This window comes from Mercenaria mercenaria, chromosome 2 (genome assembly GCF_021730395.1).
Source record: "Mercenaria mercenaria strain notata chromosome 2, MADL_Memer_1, whole genome shotgun sequence".
NCBI classification, from domain to species: domain Eukaryota; kingdom Metazoa; phylum Mollusca; class Bivalvia; order Venerida; family Veneridae; genus Mercenaria; species Mercenaria mercenaria.
The window spans coordinates 7,832,389-7,847,208 of record NC_069362.1 but is presented as its reverse complement, the minus strand read 5'-3'; the positions used below and the strand labels follow the sequence as shown (position 1 = coordinate 7,847,208).

The following is a 14,820-nucleotide window of genomic DNA, read 5'->3' as shown; positions in this document are numbered from 1 at the left end:
GTAAAAACCTTCTATTTTTCTGTTATGAGTGTTTACTGAATCTTAAATCTAATGAAACAAGTAAAATATTTTCGTTCAACATTTATTATACATTCAATGTAGGCGTATGGTAAGTTGTTAAAATTAAAGAAAAGTATAGAAAACTTGTCAGTCCGTTATAAATGAGTTTTACTAACTCTAATTAACTATAATTAAACATTTATTCCACACCCCAACGAAAAAAGTATCGACCTGGCTCTATATATATCATACGGATGCTCACTGCATTATACTGGTATTCAAAAACGTTGAGATTGACCTGAAATATTGTTTAGTAACGGCGTTTAACCAAACGCATACGCACGCACAAACGCACGCAAGCACACACATACCTTCTTGCAAACCTTACCGTCCACTGATCCCACTGAGTCATATGAATGTTTTGAAGCACGTTTTTCATTTTTCAACGAAATCCTAGGACATATCAAAATTTAGCATCAATCAGTTTTCAAGAAGCTTTTTAATAAAAAATAATGTTAAAATATTGTCGCCGTAAGTTTTAACATAGAAAGGTCGACTTCTACAGTCAGTTTTTTAACGATATAAAGATTTATGATCATACAAGCACCACACTGAGAGTAAACAACAACAAGGTCTACGTTTCTAAAGACTTTTCTCCAGCTGTACCTGTTGAGCGCCAAAAAAATTAACACCTGTGCGATGTGAGTGCCGTTTTGAAACCCCATACCATCTTTAAACACGAGTCATTCTTTAAATATAACAAATTAAGTCTTGGAATTTGAACTGGGTATTGTAGGAAGACATGGCTATACGATACTGTATCAAAAATGAATACATTTGGAGTATTTACCGAGTATTTTACGTGCTGTTTTGACATTTGACATTTTTGAGTCAAACGTTCACGTTTAACTCGCCGTATTTTGTTTATTTCAAGATGAAATGTTGTGACACTCACAGAACATAGTCACCAATTATTCATCAGGGCGCAGATATCTTTCATTTTAAGAAAAGTCTTGAATTACCGGAGATACAATAAGAAATACTTACACCACCGCTCCTCTAAAATCGCTTATCGAGCGCTGTATGTGTGAGTGCCACCTGTACTTGGGAGTGCCGGTACCAGGGTGTGATTTTGGTACCCGGCAATAATATGCGCACTTCAAAGCAGGGATCTATTCGCAAGGAAGTGTTCCATAGAATTTAGATAGATTGATTTATATTATTTATTGATTTCTCGTCGGAATACAAACGACAGTTGTCGGGACCGGTGTCATTTAACAGAATGGTAACAGATCTGACGATTAATACCAGTGATTCATTGGTAGGGGTTCATTTAAACGTTTAACTGGCTATTGTTTCTCTAGTGTTCGTGAGAAGTTGCATATCTTCTAGTATTGAGAGCATTGATGGTAAAAATGCATTTTTTAAAAACACGCTGAAATGTTACAAAATGCTTTTTATGATCGTCACCTATGCTCAATACATGGTAAAATGCTAAAATATATTGGCTAAACTTAACCAGGGGCGTAGGAGAATGGGGTGTGTGGAGATCCGAACCCCAAGTGTCTGTGTATTCCTCAAGCCAACTGAACAGCTTTCTGGCTTAAAATTTTGAAACCACTCTCATGTGGGTCCTAAGTAAGTCTGAGTCAAATGACCATACCCAGATACAGAGATCTCTGTCTAACTTTGAATCAAGAAATGGAAAGGAATTAAACATTTAATTATGTTTACCTACCAAATACTAAAAACACGAGTAGGTAAAAGTCAAACACAAACACACTTAAGTTTAATTTCTGTCACAGCATGGATGTACATCAAGTGTAAAGGCAATATCTGTTTTAAGATATGTACTAATGAGGGACCACCTTAAGTATCTTTAATGATTTGCCAAGATGAAAATAGTTGGGATATAGAATTACAGGAAATGCAAGAAGGCATTGCTTGCTTTGGCAAGATTGCATAGCTTGCTTTGGGGTTTTGCCAGGCAGTTATAGTTAATGTACATGCAAATGTAAGTTAAATCTGTTTTATCAGTTAGTCATGTATTTTTACTACCATACTGATTATAATTATCCCCTTTCCACCGAGATATCAATCCTTTAAATATATCTTTTTTCTAAGGAAAAGTCTTAAAGCAACTTTCTCTACAGAAGGGACCAAACATAAAAGGGTTTTCCCACAGGTATAGGATAGGCAGTGTCTTACTTCATACTTCTAATAAAGTCAAAGATATAACGTCAATCTGGGTATTATCGGACATGATGGCGTTATTATCTGACAAACCAATAAACATCTTACTTAGGACAGTTGTGTTGTTTCAGTTGAATAACGCACCAGCCACATGTATTTTAAAGATTTCCACTGCCTATTTACAAAGTATAACAAAAGCAGCAAAAAATAAAATTTATGTTTTAAGGGTGGCATGAAAGGAATGATGGTGAAATTCTACATTTTCTGCTTGTATAAAATTCATCCACTTCCAATAACAAAGAATTAAAACCCACTGAAATATTTATTGAAAAATATCTAGATGAAACCAAGATTTACTGTTACATGATGTGCTCCAGAAGTTTTATTGGTCACATGTTGAGTAAACATGTGAGGTAGTACTAAATTAGTACAAACCATATTCTGATATGTATACATGGGCCAAATGAACAATATAAAACATGTGAGGTAGTACAAACCATACTCTGACATGTATACACGGGCCAAATGAACAATATAAAACATGTGAGGTAGTACAAACCATATTCTGACATGTATACATGGGCCAAATGAACAATATAAAACAGGTGAGGTAGTACAAACCATATTCTGACATGTATACATGGGCCAAATGAACAATATAAAACATGTGAGGTAGTACAAACCATACTCTGACATGTATACATGGGCCAAATGAACAATATAAAACATGTGAGGTAGTACAAACCATATTCTGACATGTATACATGGGCCAAATGAACAATATAAAACATGTGAGGTAGTACAAACCATATTCTGACATTTATACATGGGCCATAATTATGAACAATATAAAACATAAAAATCAAAATAATATAAAAATTGCTAAAATATGAACACAGAAAAAGATTTTTGGCGTGTACATTTTCATCTTGTATTTTTTCATGCTATGACATGTAAGCTTTTAAAGTAGCACAGACTTGATTTTTGCCTCTGACAGAGAGATACAGGTTATAGAACTTACTGTGAATCAAGAATATTTTATAACTGTTTTAATGGTGAAATTCTACATTTTCTGCTTTTTCATGTTTACTTTCTTAAACAAGAAGAAATGCTGCAATTTTTGGGATTCAATAGTTTTCATGAATATGACTCAAAGTAGCTAAATGAAGCTGGCTGGTGGAGGAGGTAACCTGCATTTGTACTGATTAAAATGCTACATGGTTAGAAATAGCTAATATTTGAAAATGAGTAATAGTTGCAAACAATATATGATATGAGAAGAAAAAGCTGCTGAAAATGCAAATGTTCTACCTCTGTGTTTACCCTTGTTCTATATCCTTTCCTGAATAAGAAATTGCGACAGATGTAAGTTCTGTAGCAGTATTTTGCCAATTATCCTATTATCACATGATTACAAAATTTATAAATTATGTGTCAGCTTAAAAATGTTTTCATGGTGACTTCTAGTCTTATTTACAGAACAAACTGTCAAAACGTGACAAGATCAGATTGAAAAAGTAAGAAACCTCTTTACCATGATGTAGCTCTTCCTGAAATGATTTTCATACATGTTAAAAAAACCAATTATCATGCATACATAATTTATGGTTTATCTAGCACAAGTATACCTGTCAGAATATGAATTGTTTGTACTATACTGGTTCAAAATAACTTGCTTGGTCCAGACTGGCTATGTATTTGATCTGTTTATTATTTATGTGCAGGCCTTCTTTCATCATTGTGGGAATGCCACCAACACTGGCAGAATAAGGAAAACTGCACTGAGAATTGACTAAGTTTACAGTGCCTGGTAAATTTAAGCATTTAGTGTCGTGTAAATCAATGACATTTCAACAGAAGATTTACTTTTAATTTCTCTTTCCAACAATAGTGTCTAGATTTGCTTATTTTTTTTTTTAAATGTCTATCTTTATAGCTGTCTGAATCCGATTTGTTACTATACATTTTCTTTCATTTGATGAATGTTAAAATTGTTGGATAGCTTCTACTAGCTATCATCTTGTTTCAATAGAAACTGTTCTTGTTCAGTTAATAACAAATCCGAAAAAACAACAATCTTGCCATATAAACCATGTGTTTGTGTATGGATATTCTAAGTCATTATACATTGCAAAGTGATTGCTTTACTTTTAATCATTAAATAAAACCAGCATTTATTTTCAGCCAGGTGCTTGACAATATGATGTAACTTTAACCATTAAAAATAACCTTTTATGGAATTCTGGACATAAATATACGCAAGTACTTTTTGTTTACTACAAAAGCAAAGTATTGCAGCGACTGGGAATTTCTAAGTTCTAGGTTGGGAGAAAAAAAAATTGCATCTGGAATGCCTCTGTTTACCAGCTGAGGTAACTTTAAGCAAGAAGCTAGGGGTGCGGTCACTCCGAGTAGAAAGGAAGATATTTCCATTATTCCATAATTTATAAGCTTTTTTCAAGTGTCATATTTTAAAAGAATCACAATATAGTACCTGCATAACCGTAGTACGAGGCAGGCTGGACTGCACCAGTATCTGCACAAACATATCTTGATCAACATGCTCTTGATTCGGACAGACTATGTCGTAAACTTCTCTGTAAAATGGAGGCACCGACCCTGAAATATTAAAATTATGCAGTTTAACTGAAAGAATTAAGTTTTTAGAAAAAGTATGCAACGTTGTCATACATTGGTGCGTTCCCTTATTCGTGAAAACCAATAAAATATTTATTTGACAACTACACCTACCGAATGAGAGGTCGGCCGACATTTTGTTTTGATCATGTGACCTACCGCCCCTTATATTCTCTAGTCCAAGTATTTTTAATGAATTTTCTACTTTATGCGTTGTATCGCATATTTAATTTTTCGAAATGAAAATATTAATATTTATTTGGTATCAATACAGCAGACTACTTTTTATTGGTCAAAACACTGTTTACATAAATTGTTCAAACATTTTTGATATAGAGATTACATCACTAGCAATGGTTGCTTTGTTTACATCTGTGTTGCTTCCCCATTATTTACTTGAAAAGGGCAATTTTTAAGAATATCCTAGCGAAATAATTGATAAAGACGATAAACTGTACATCCCGACATCAATATGCATCATTAAAAGTGACTGCTACTGCAAATTAAAGTCTGAATTTCTAGAATAACCCCGGCTTCTTTCTGTCAAGTTTGGACTTGAGTCGAGAAAAGGAGCACCTGTTTTAATATTCATTCCAATTATTATGTGATGTCTTTCATTAAATGCTTGTCATCTTGATATAGAGATTGGAAGTGAAAGGAATGCCAGGAAAATACAAGGTGATATTAATGTACATCTGTCTTTATCATGTACAGTAATGAGACCTCGGGTAGACCGATTTTACATTTTGGTATTTTACGTTGTCTACCTAGAGGTCTCAACCAGAAACAATCAAAACTGTGGTGGAAACTGTGGTCGATTGAAATTACGATTTATCAGTAGTCACGATTTTTCTTTAGCCCAAACAACTTACCTGTTGTTTTAAATCATAAATAGTAAATAAAAAACATAAGAACAGGGCATATTTATCAAGAATTTCTGTTGTAAAAAATTTAAACCTCTAACTTTCAGTCGTCTTCATGTAATGGCGGTCGGAGGCGTGACCAATGAAAACGCTTCGTGCAGTAATGTGTTTACCGGTGATCGGCCATTTTCCAATATGTAGTACACTCGTGTTAAACCTTGGCATTTTTTTAACTGCCATAGTTTGAATTTTTCTCAAGAAATCTCGGTAATATATACATCATTGAAAAGGAAAAATTACAGGCTTTCTATGTATGTATTTCTTCTTTTTATCCGTTGCATAATTATAACATAATTCCCGCCCAACAGATTCCATTGGGTGTTACTTACGCAAAGAAGAGGACAGTGCTATCACATTCTTTACCTTTTCTGGTTTGTACTCGGAGGCGGATATCGACAAGTCAAAAAAATATTACGATATTTAACTCTCGAGTACAATTATTTGGACTAGTACAGTTGATTAGTCAGTTCCGGATCATGGGTGTTCCGGATCACAGCACAGTTTACACTTACATGACAAAGATAATCGTTTAGTTCTTGGCATGAATATTTGCTTCAATAAGAGAAATAACATATCAAAATTTAAGTTTTGCAGATCGCTGGAATATAAAGAATATTTGTATTTTGTCAATCCATGTGATCTGGAACTCACGCAACAGGGACACAACACAATTAAGAAATTATTTTTAAACAAGAAAATATTTTTACCTTTCCAGCTTGCCAATATATAATGATTTGGTCGGATAAGAGAAATCAATTATTATTTCACAGATGTCCCAGTGCGTTTTAGTTTGAAAGTAAACCCTGGAAGAGAAAATCCCAAGGTCCTAGCTGGGGCTCGAACCCCGGACCTTGTGATCTGTAGGCGGACACTCTAGCCACGTCGCTAAAGGGTTAACCCAACAGCGAGGCTGTTGGAAGTGGCCTATAAACCTACTATCACTACAGTTTTATTCTAAAATGATCTAAGATAGACCAAAATGATCCGTAACTGACCAAAGTGGTGACACCACTGTTGCTCCTACAATATAATTATCTACTTTGCATTTTCAAACCAAATGTGGTGATTTAAAAAGCAAAAGGATTTTCCTTTCTCACTGCGCACAAATGTGTTTTAAAAAATTTATTTCCGAAGCTCAATAATAAATATAGCCCTTAGTGATCCGGAACTGACTAATCGACTGTAATGACTGAATTATTTCAACCACCTTTTTAAATGCTTGGCATGCGAATATGCCGGCCTGTTGTAATGTGATTCTGCACGCCACTGGAAGAAGAAGAGTCTTTCCTAGCTTCAGCATCATGCATATATGCCCTTTTCACATAATTTTGAGTCTGAACCAAAATATTTTATAATCAATTAACATATAAGATAATGTTAATTATTTTCATCATTTTTGAAAGACCCTGTTTTCACTGATCCAGACAAAAGGAGCCAAGGTGCCAAATAAAATATTTTACAATTAATAATGCTATGTTTATGCAATGTATATATTTTTTGTTTGCCATGTTTATTATATGTTGTATGTTAAATGGTCAAAGGCAAATTTAATTGCCGATTTTGCTAATAAAATTGATTGATTGATTGATTGAATAATTTTATTATATGTATAAATGCTGCGTTTGTGACTGATTTTATAAAACATGTTTTAATGTGTATTTTCCTTCATTCATTTTTAAAGTGATAACTATATAAAGTTTGTAAAAATATGACTTACAGTAAACAGATAGAAATATTGAGACTGTGTTATACTTATAATTTAAAATATAGAACACACATGTGATACTTTTAACTTGACTGCTTAATTATACTGACAGCTTGTCAGATTTCAATCCCACAGGGATTTCAAATCCACTTTGTCCAGATAAGGAGTCTAATATTCCCCTGCATAACTTTTACCTCCAAAGTACTCGGTGTCAAGAAACATGAAATGAAGTGGTAGAAATATTGTTACATTTTTTAAAAAGTATCATTTTAATTTCAGAGCAAGTATGGAGATGAATATGAGTCTGATGATTTTGAAGCAACAGACACTCTAGTACGTATAAATTACCCCTTTTCATCTAATTCTCATGGTAAATCGATCAACAGGCAATTTAGATAATAATTCCAGTCATAGAGCAAAATGTTTACCTGAACAGTTTCTGAATATTTTAACCATATCTTGCAGTCTTTGCGTCCTATATTGTTTGAAAATGGAAGAGCATCATATCGCAGGTATGTACTATGTTCTAACAGTGACTTCCACAGTTATAGAATTCTGCTGATGACCATGAAATTTGGTTGAAATATTCCTAAAACAAGCTAAATTTTTGCTCTGAGTTTGAAATTATTCTCTTAAACTAGGAATACAGAGGAAGGAATCAACATAATTACTCATAACCTTTTGATTTATTTGTTGTGTTGTTACAGTTCCTTCCAAAAACTGTCTCAAATAAGTTTAAATTTACTTACCATCACACTGTATATTATTCTTGTATTTATAATCTTTTGGCTTTTGTCTGCTATGAATGAATCGTCCAGTTTATACAGAGAAGAATAAAATATTTGAATGAACTGTACAATCATATGTTCAATCAGAACATCAAATTTCAGTGCAAAAACTATGGGGGAAAAGTGTATGAATTTGTATCAGTGTTGGTAAATTGTTATAATTAGAATATGCAAATTATTACTTTGATCCAGGAAAACTTGAAAGAAACAAGTATTTCTGCTTATTAGAGACAGAAGTTTGAAGACACTGTCCACATAGAGAATTGATAAGTAAAAATTTTTTAAAACATTATTTGCTTTTGTTAAATTTTGTATACACACTATTGTATATTAAGACCAAAAGCATACTAACCCAGCTGCCTCAATTTTCTTGTTAGGTAATGTTGTATATGTATTTATTTATATATAAAATTATACATTTGGTTTAAGAATAGGTCATTGACTCATTCTCATAACATTCTCAGTGTTTTGTTTTTTTCTGGGCCAGTGTTTGTTTGAAGTTCATTTCCATTCCCAATAGCAAATAGTAAGTTTCTTCCCAGTTTGAAAGCAAGAATCTCCATTTAATTCATTTTTAATCAGTTTTTTCAGGCAAGGCTGTACATAGTTTTTATGAAAACTTTTAACACTGAAATGCAAGACAGTCATTAGACTCATTACTGAACTATTTTCTTCTTAAACTTTATCATTTATGTTTTAACTTTACACTGAAGAAAGTAAGATGCTAGGAAGTCTCAGTATCGAAATGTGCCATATTTGCTTGAAAGTTAAGGTATCTGCACGTTTGATAAACCGGAAGTGATGGCATAACGTCATTTATCTGGAAAACGTAGAATAAAGCCTAGATTCGGCATGAAAGTTGTTTTATGAATCAATGACAACCTGTGAGTTAATTTATTTAAATGGCAATGTTACTTTATTTCTAAAGTCAAAATATGATGTGAAAACATATGACACGTTAAATATTTCAAAATAATGTCTTAAAATTAGCGTGAAATGTCCGGTTCACTTTAATCATGGTCAAATATCTCAAAAATAAGCACACGGACATATACATTTTATTTCACCAAATTATAGATCATGTGTTTATTTACAACTGTGAGAAGTTTCATCAAAATCTACATTGTGGAAAAAATTCTATTCGCGAAAATGTTATGAAAGTTATGATTTTCCCATAGACTCCCATTGTGAAATATTGCATGATGTCCAAATTTTTCAAATCGGTCTAGCAAAAAATCAAGCACACGACCCTATCATTTTTATTTGCTGAATTTTCTATGTTTATTCTGAAGTTTCGAAAAATCAGAGTTTAATCAAATTCTACATTGTAGAAAAAAGTTCGATCCAAACATGCAGAACTACCTTAATTGTTATATTATAACTACTGATTATTTGCTTGATAAAGTTCAGTGCAAGGAAACCTCTGCTTATTATCTAAAATTCAGTGCAAACTAATCTTTGCTTACCTGCTTGATGCTTTAATAAAGTACAATACCAGGAAATTTCTGCTTGTTTGCTTGATGAAGTTAAATGCAATATAATCTGCTTAATGTCGAATGAATTACATTAATTATTATTTCTTTAATAACAAAACACCAATAGCCTGTGCTTATTGCTTAGTTTACTTATTTCAGATTTACCCATACTTGTGACATTTTGAATTTTTAGTTATCGGATCTCTACTATTAAATACTTATTAGACTATTTAAATCAATCTTTCTTGGTTGCAACCAAAAGGAAGGTAATAATAATTTTACACACTTGCTTTTCAACTGAATTTGGGTAAAATGTATAATTGTCAATGCAAATAGAATTGTTCTTATATCATTGCTTAGGCAAATTATGTTTATCAAATTTATACTTTTGCTAAAGTGGTTCTTGTGCAAAAAGAGGATAAAAATTCAAATTTTGAAAATCTAAGTTAAACATACTTGTAATATAACATTAAATGTTCAGTGAAAATAAGTAAGTGTAACTGATCAGACATCCAAATTTCAAATATATCTAGACTAGTATTTGATAGAAATTAGATTTAAATAAAACTGCTCCTTAGTAGGTAAAGTTTGTATCGAAAAAAATTAATTTATGTTTGGAAGTTTTGGGTTTAAAGATTATCAAACTGTGTGGGAATGTGAATGGCGCTTTAGCTAAAATGCATTCACACAGAGAGGTTATGAAAATTATCTGTAATAAAATAAGAATTTGTCTGTTTTCAGATTGGAAGAAACAGGGTACCATCATCTCAAGCCAAAAAGAAATCAAGGCCAGGTAGAAAATATTTTACTCTAATACCTGAAAAAAATGTTTTATAAATAAAGAAGCTGCTCTGTTGAATCAAGTAAAAATGTACTTCGGTTCTTGAACTTTAGGTAAAATCACAAGTCATATTTATACAGCAGTCTGCATTAATTGGTCATTTGTCTTAAGGTAATGGACCCTTAATTACACTTCGCACTTTTCGTGTGATTGCATATTTCCATTTCCCATTTCATAAATGTAGCTGAACACGCACGACTTTACATAAAAATGACGAGAATGCCAAAATCGTACATGGAAAATATGTAAGTTGCAAATAATTGTCATTAAGGGTCCACTACCTGCGGTGATTTTGGCCATTTACTTTATTTTGCTGCTTAACATGGCTTTGGCTGTATTGTATAAAGCAAATGTTAAATAGGTCGCTGACTTCAAAACTCTTGCCCCTCACCGATGTTGGTACTAGCTTCTCTCGGGGCATTGAATTCTTCAAATGAGAAAAACCATCCAGTTGGCTTACGGAAGGTCAATGGTTCTACCCAGGTGCCCGCTCATGATGAAAAAAGTCACAGAGGGGCACCAGGGGTCTTCCACCACCATCAGAAGCTGGAAAATCACCATAAGACCTATAATTTATTGTGCCAGTGTGATGTTAAATAAAAAAAAAAAAAAGATTGCGATAAAGCTGCCTGTAATGTACATTGATGTAGAGGCTGTTGTTGCATGCTGATCTTTTATTGCCACAGAAGATAATTAATCTTTCAGAAATATGATCACTTCTTTAACACTGATACTCTCCTCAGGGCCCTCGTTTGCCGATTTTTGGGGCCGAAATTCGGCCCCGTTCCCCCCTCGAAATAGTATGCTTTTTTCCCCCGAAGTATAGAAAAATTCCCCCTCGAAAGAAAAAAAATCAAGAAAAAAATCGATACCCGATAGTCTTAGGAGCGTCTCGTAACTTAATGAGCCTGATAAAGTTTTACTCCTTCCTCTTATCAGTCATTTTCTACAGTAAAACTATATCCACGATAAACACGTGTATTCAAAATAAACACACGCGGTCATGCCCTCCTGCCTTTGATCTTCTGCTAAATTCCCGCTCTTTATCATGTGGACATGCCACGCTGATTTTTCTTTATCAGCAAGTTACGTCACGGCGAGTGAACATAGGTAATGAGAATCAATGAAGTGTTAACATTAATTGATAAAGCGGTACCCGTATTGAGCCTGCATACTGTCAAAAAAGGCGCCAATTATTAAATTATCGTAATTAAGCGACCAGCTGATTACCGAGATTTCTTCATGCAAACTTTAAATTAGCTCATTGTTTAATGATTGTACCTTAATATCAACCAGAAAATCCACAAATTTAAATGGATTTGGAAAGTAAAAATAAGTTTAGAATGTCCGTTCGCGATTCTAATTACACCCGATGACATATGCAATTTTTCCAAAATTCACTAAAAAAACTTGACTTTCAGTGCAAGTTTTAATGAAAAGTAGCATCATTATTTGAGGAACTATCTCTGGTTTACCTTAGTGGACCAAGTTTACTGGCAAAAACAACATTTCAGAGGACATTCCAAAAGTGTACCAGTATCCGGATAGTACTTTTTTGGATACATTTTTACAGTGTTTTAGCACTTTTCTGCTAACAAAAAAAAAAATATGGAAGAAAAACCTCATCAAATTAAAATGAATTTTGATAAAAATTTATTTACAATATCAGATTATATGACCTGAAACAGAAATTATTATTATGTTATTATGATGTAACATGTTCTTGGTTTTAGTAGCTATTAATTACTTAGTATTACTTTATAAGAAAATATAGTCAATTGTATTGATGTGTTGGGGCAGGACTCTTGTATTTTGAAAAAGGACCGTTCAAAATTTGGACCCTGCTCCGGCTGCTGCTGAGACAATGTCCGTGGATACTGCTAGTGCTACCGATAATGACGACATGTGAACCTCGCTTGGATATCACATAACTGATTTAATAAAAGAAAATAAAAGTTGCCTGTTTTTAATAGATTATGTTCTGTACAATACTTCAGATATATTCACATTAGTTTGATATCTGTAATACTCAACTGACCTTAATTTAAGGGGTTATGATCAGATGTCATATCTCCAGAGTGAATTCCCCCCTCCCTTGAAAACGACGCGAAATTCCCCCCTCCAAAGGCCCCGGCCCCAATCCCCCAAAATGTAGAGAGGGCCCTGCTCCTGAGCCAGAAAACGTCATGCATATTTAATGGCATTAAGTGCTTTTATCCTGATAACATTGTGCTATTAATACTTTGGAAGTGAGTAATTAGACTTCATTACCTGTGAATTGTATTGATTACAACCATTTACTGTATTATGATGAATTTACTGCCATGAGAAGTCATGGAGATATTTTTAGCTCACTTGTCACAAAGTGACAAGGTGAGCTTTTGTGATCGCGCAGTGTCCGTCGTCCGTCCGTCCGTGCGTCCGTAAACTTTTGCTTGTGACCACTCTAGAGGTCACATTTTTCATGGGATCTTTATGAAAGTTGGTCAGAATGTTCATCTTGATGTTATCTAGGTCAAGTTGGAAACTGGGTCACGAGCCATCAAAAACTAGGTCAGTAGGTCTAAAAATAGAAAAACCTTGTGACCTCTATAGAGGCCATATATTTCACAAGATCTTCATGAAAATTGGTCAGATTATTCACCTTGATAATACCTAGGTCAAGTTTGAAACTGGGTCACGTGCCTTCAAAAACTAGGTCAGTAGGTCAAATAATAGAAAAACCTTGTGACCTCTCTAGAGGCCATATTTTTCATGGGATCTTCATGAAAATTGGTCAGAATGTTCACCTTGATGATATCTAGGTCAAATTTGAAAGTGGGTCAGGTGCCGTCAAAAACTAGGTCAGTAGGTCAAATAATAGAAAAACCTTGTGACCTCTCTAAAGGCCATATTTTTCATGGGATCTGTATGAAAATTGGTCTGAATGTTCATCTTGATGATATCTAGGTCAAGTTTGAAAGTGGGTCATGTGCGGTCAAAAATGAGGTCATTAGGTCTAAAAATAGAAAAACCTTGTGACCTCTCTAGAGACCATACTTTTGAATGGATCTCCATAAAAATTGGTCAGAATGTTCACCTTGATGATATCTAGGTCAGGTTTGAAACTGGGTCACGTGCCGTAAAAAACTAGGTCAGTAGGTCAAATAATAAAAAAACCTTGTGACCTCTCTAGAGGCCATACTTTTCGTGGGATCTGTATGAAAGTTGGTCTGAATGTTCATCTTGATGATATCTAGGTCAAGATTGAAACTGGGTCAACTGTGGTCAAAAACTAGGTCAGTAGGTCTAAAATTATTAAAATCTTTTGACCTCTCTAGAGACCATATTTTTCAATGGATCTTCATGAAAATTGGTCAGAATTTTTATCTTGCTAATATCTAGGTCAAGTTCAAAACTGGGTCACATGAGCTCAAAAACTAGGTCACTATGTCAAATAATAGAAAAAACGACGTCATACTCAAAACTGGGTCATGTGGAAAGAGGTGAGCGATTCAGGACCATCATGGTCCTCTTGTTTTAGTTTTATCATCTAATTAAGTCTCATTGCTTCGGATAATTGTGGTATCACACATAAAATTCTGGACGGATTTGTTATTTTTGTGTCACTAAATAGCAATGGATGATATGTTCTGTTCTTGTAATACTTCACAGAGAAATTCTCATTTTTGTCAACATAAAATTTGTTTTTAGCTGGACTATTCAAAGGATATGTAGAGGTACTGGACTCACCCATGTGTCTGCGTTCCCAATTTCAATTCATTTGGTTAAATTTTTGTATGTTAGCTGGTATCTCAGTAACCACACGTGGGAATGGACTGAAGCTTCACACACTTATACACTGTGATAAACTGACTTACACTGCACAGGTTCCATATTTCTGTTTTGCATTTTTACAGAATTATGCCCCTTTTTTGACTTAGCAGTTTTTTTGTTAAGTTTTTGTGCCCTCCCCATAGATTTGGTCTTGTCAGTGCGTCCGTCCATCCGTGCAAAGTTCATGATGTGCCTAGCTCAAAAAGTATTTGATATAAATTGATGAAAACTTACAGGAGTCTTTATCATGATATAAACTTGTGCGCCTCTTATTTTTTGTCTGGCTCTATCCTTTATTTTTAAAGTTATGGCCTTTGAAATAGCAAAAATGCACATTTTCACCTAGTTCAATAAGTATTCGATGTAAATTCATGAATCCTTGCATGAGTCCAGATCATGATGTGACCTTGCACACTTGGCATTCTTCTTGAGAATCTTAGTG

The 14,820-nt window shown here is 33.8% G+C and overlaps 2 protein-coding genes across 8 annotated transcripts in view; one reads left to right on the top strand and one right to left on the bottom strand.

Moving 5' to 3' along the window:
* Window positions 1-5,001, bottom strand: part of LOC123563118 (sorting nexin-8-like) — a 49,843-nt gene extending 44,842 nt beyond the window's left edge. The window contains exons 1-2 of the mRNA XM_045355716.2: window positions 4,945-5,001; window positions 4,688-4,812 (exon numbers count right to left, since the gene is read on the bottom strand). Coding sequence (XP_045211651.1) covers window positions 4,688-4,812; window positions 4,945-4,966 — 147 coding nt within the window. The 5' untranslated portion in view covers window positions 4,967-5,001. The remainder of the gene's footprint in view (window positions 1-4,687; window positions 4,813-4,944) is intronic.
* Window positions 5,002-5,163: 162 nt separating this feature from the next.
* Window positions 5,164-14,820, top strand: part of LOC123563116 (IQ domain-containing protein E-like) — a 73,689-nt gene continuing 64,032 nt past the window's right edge. For 4 of the 7 annotated variants that reach the window (XM_053529061.1, XM_053529052.1, XM_053529044.1 and 1 more), the window contains exons 1-3: window positions 5,164-5,508; window positions 7,738-7,791; window positions 10,463-10,514. In XM_053529061.1, the coding sequence (XP_053385036.1) occupies window positions 5,491-5,508; window positions 7,738-7,791; window positions 10,463-10,514 (124 nt within the window). In that variant the 5' untranslated portion in view covers window positions 5,164-5,490. Of the gene's footprint in view, window positions 5,509-7,737; window positions 7,792-8,438; window positions 8,517-10,462; window positions 10,515-14,820 lie in introns of all 7 variants that reach the window. The other 3 variants (XM_053529068.1, XM_053529077.1, XM_053529074.1) reach the window with 3 other exon arrangements.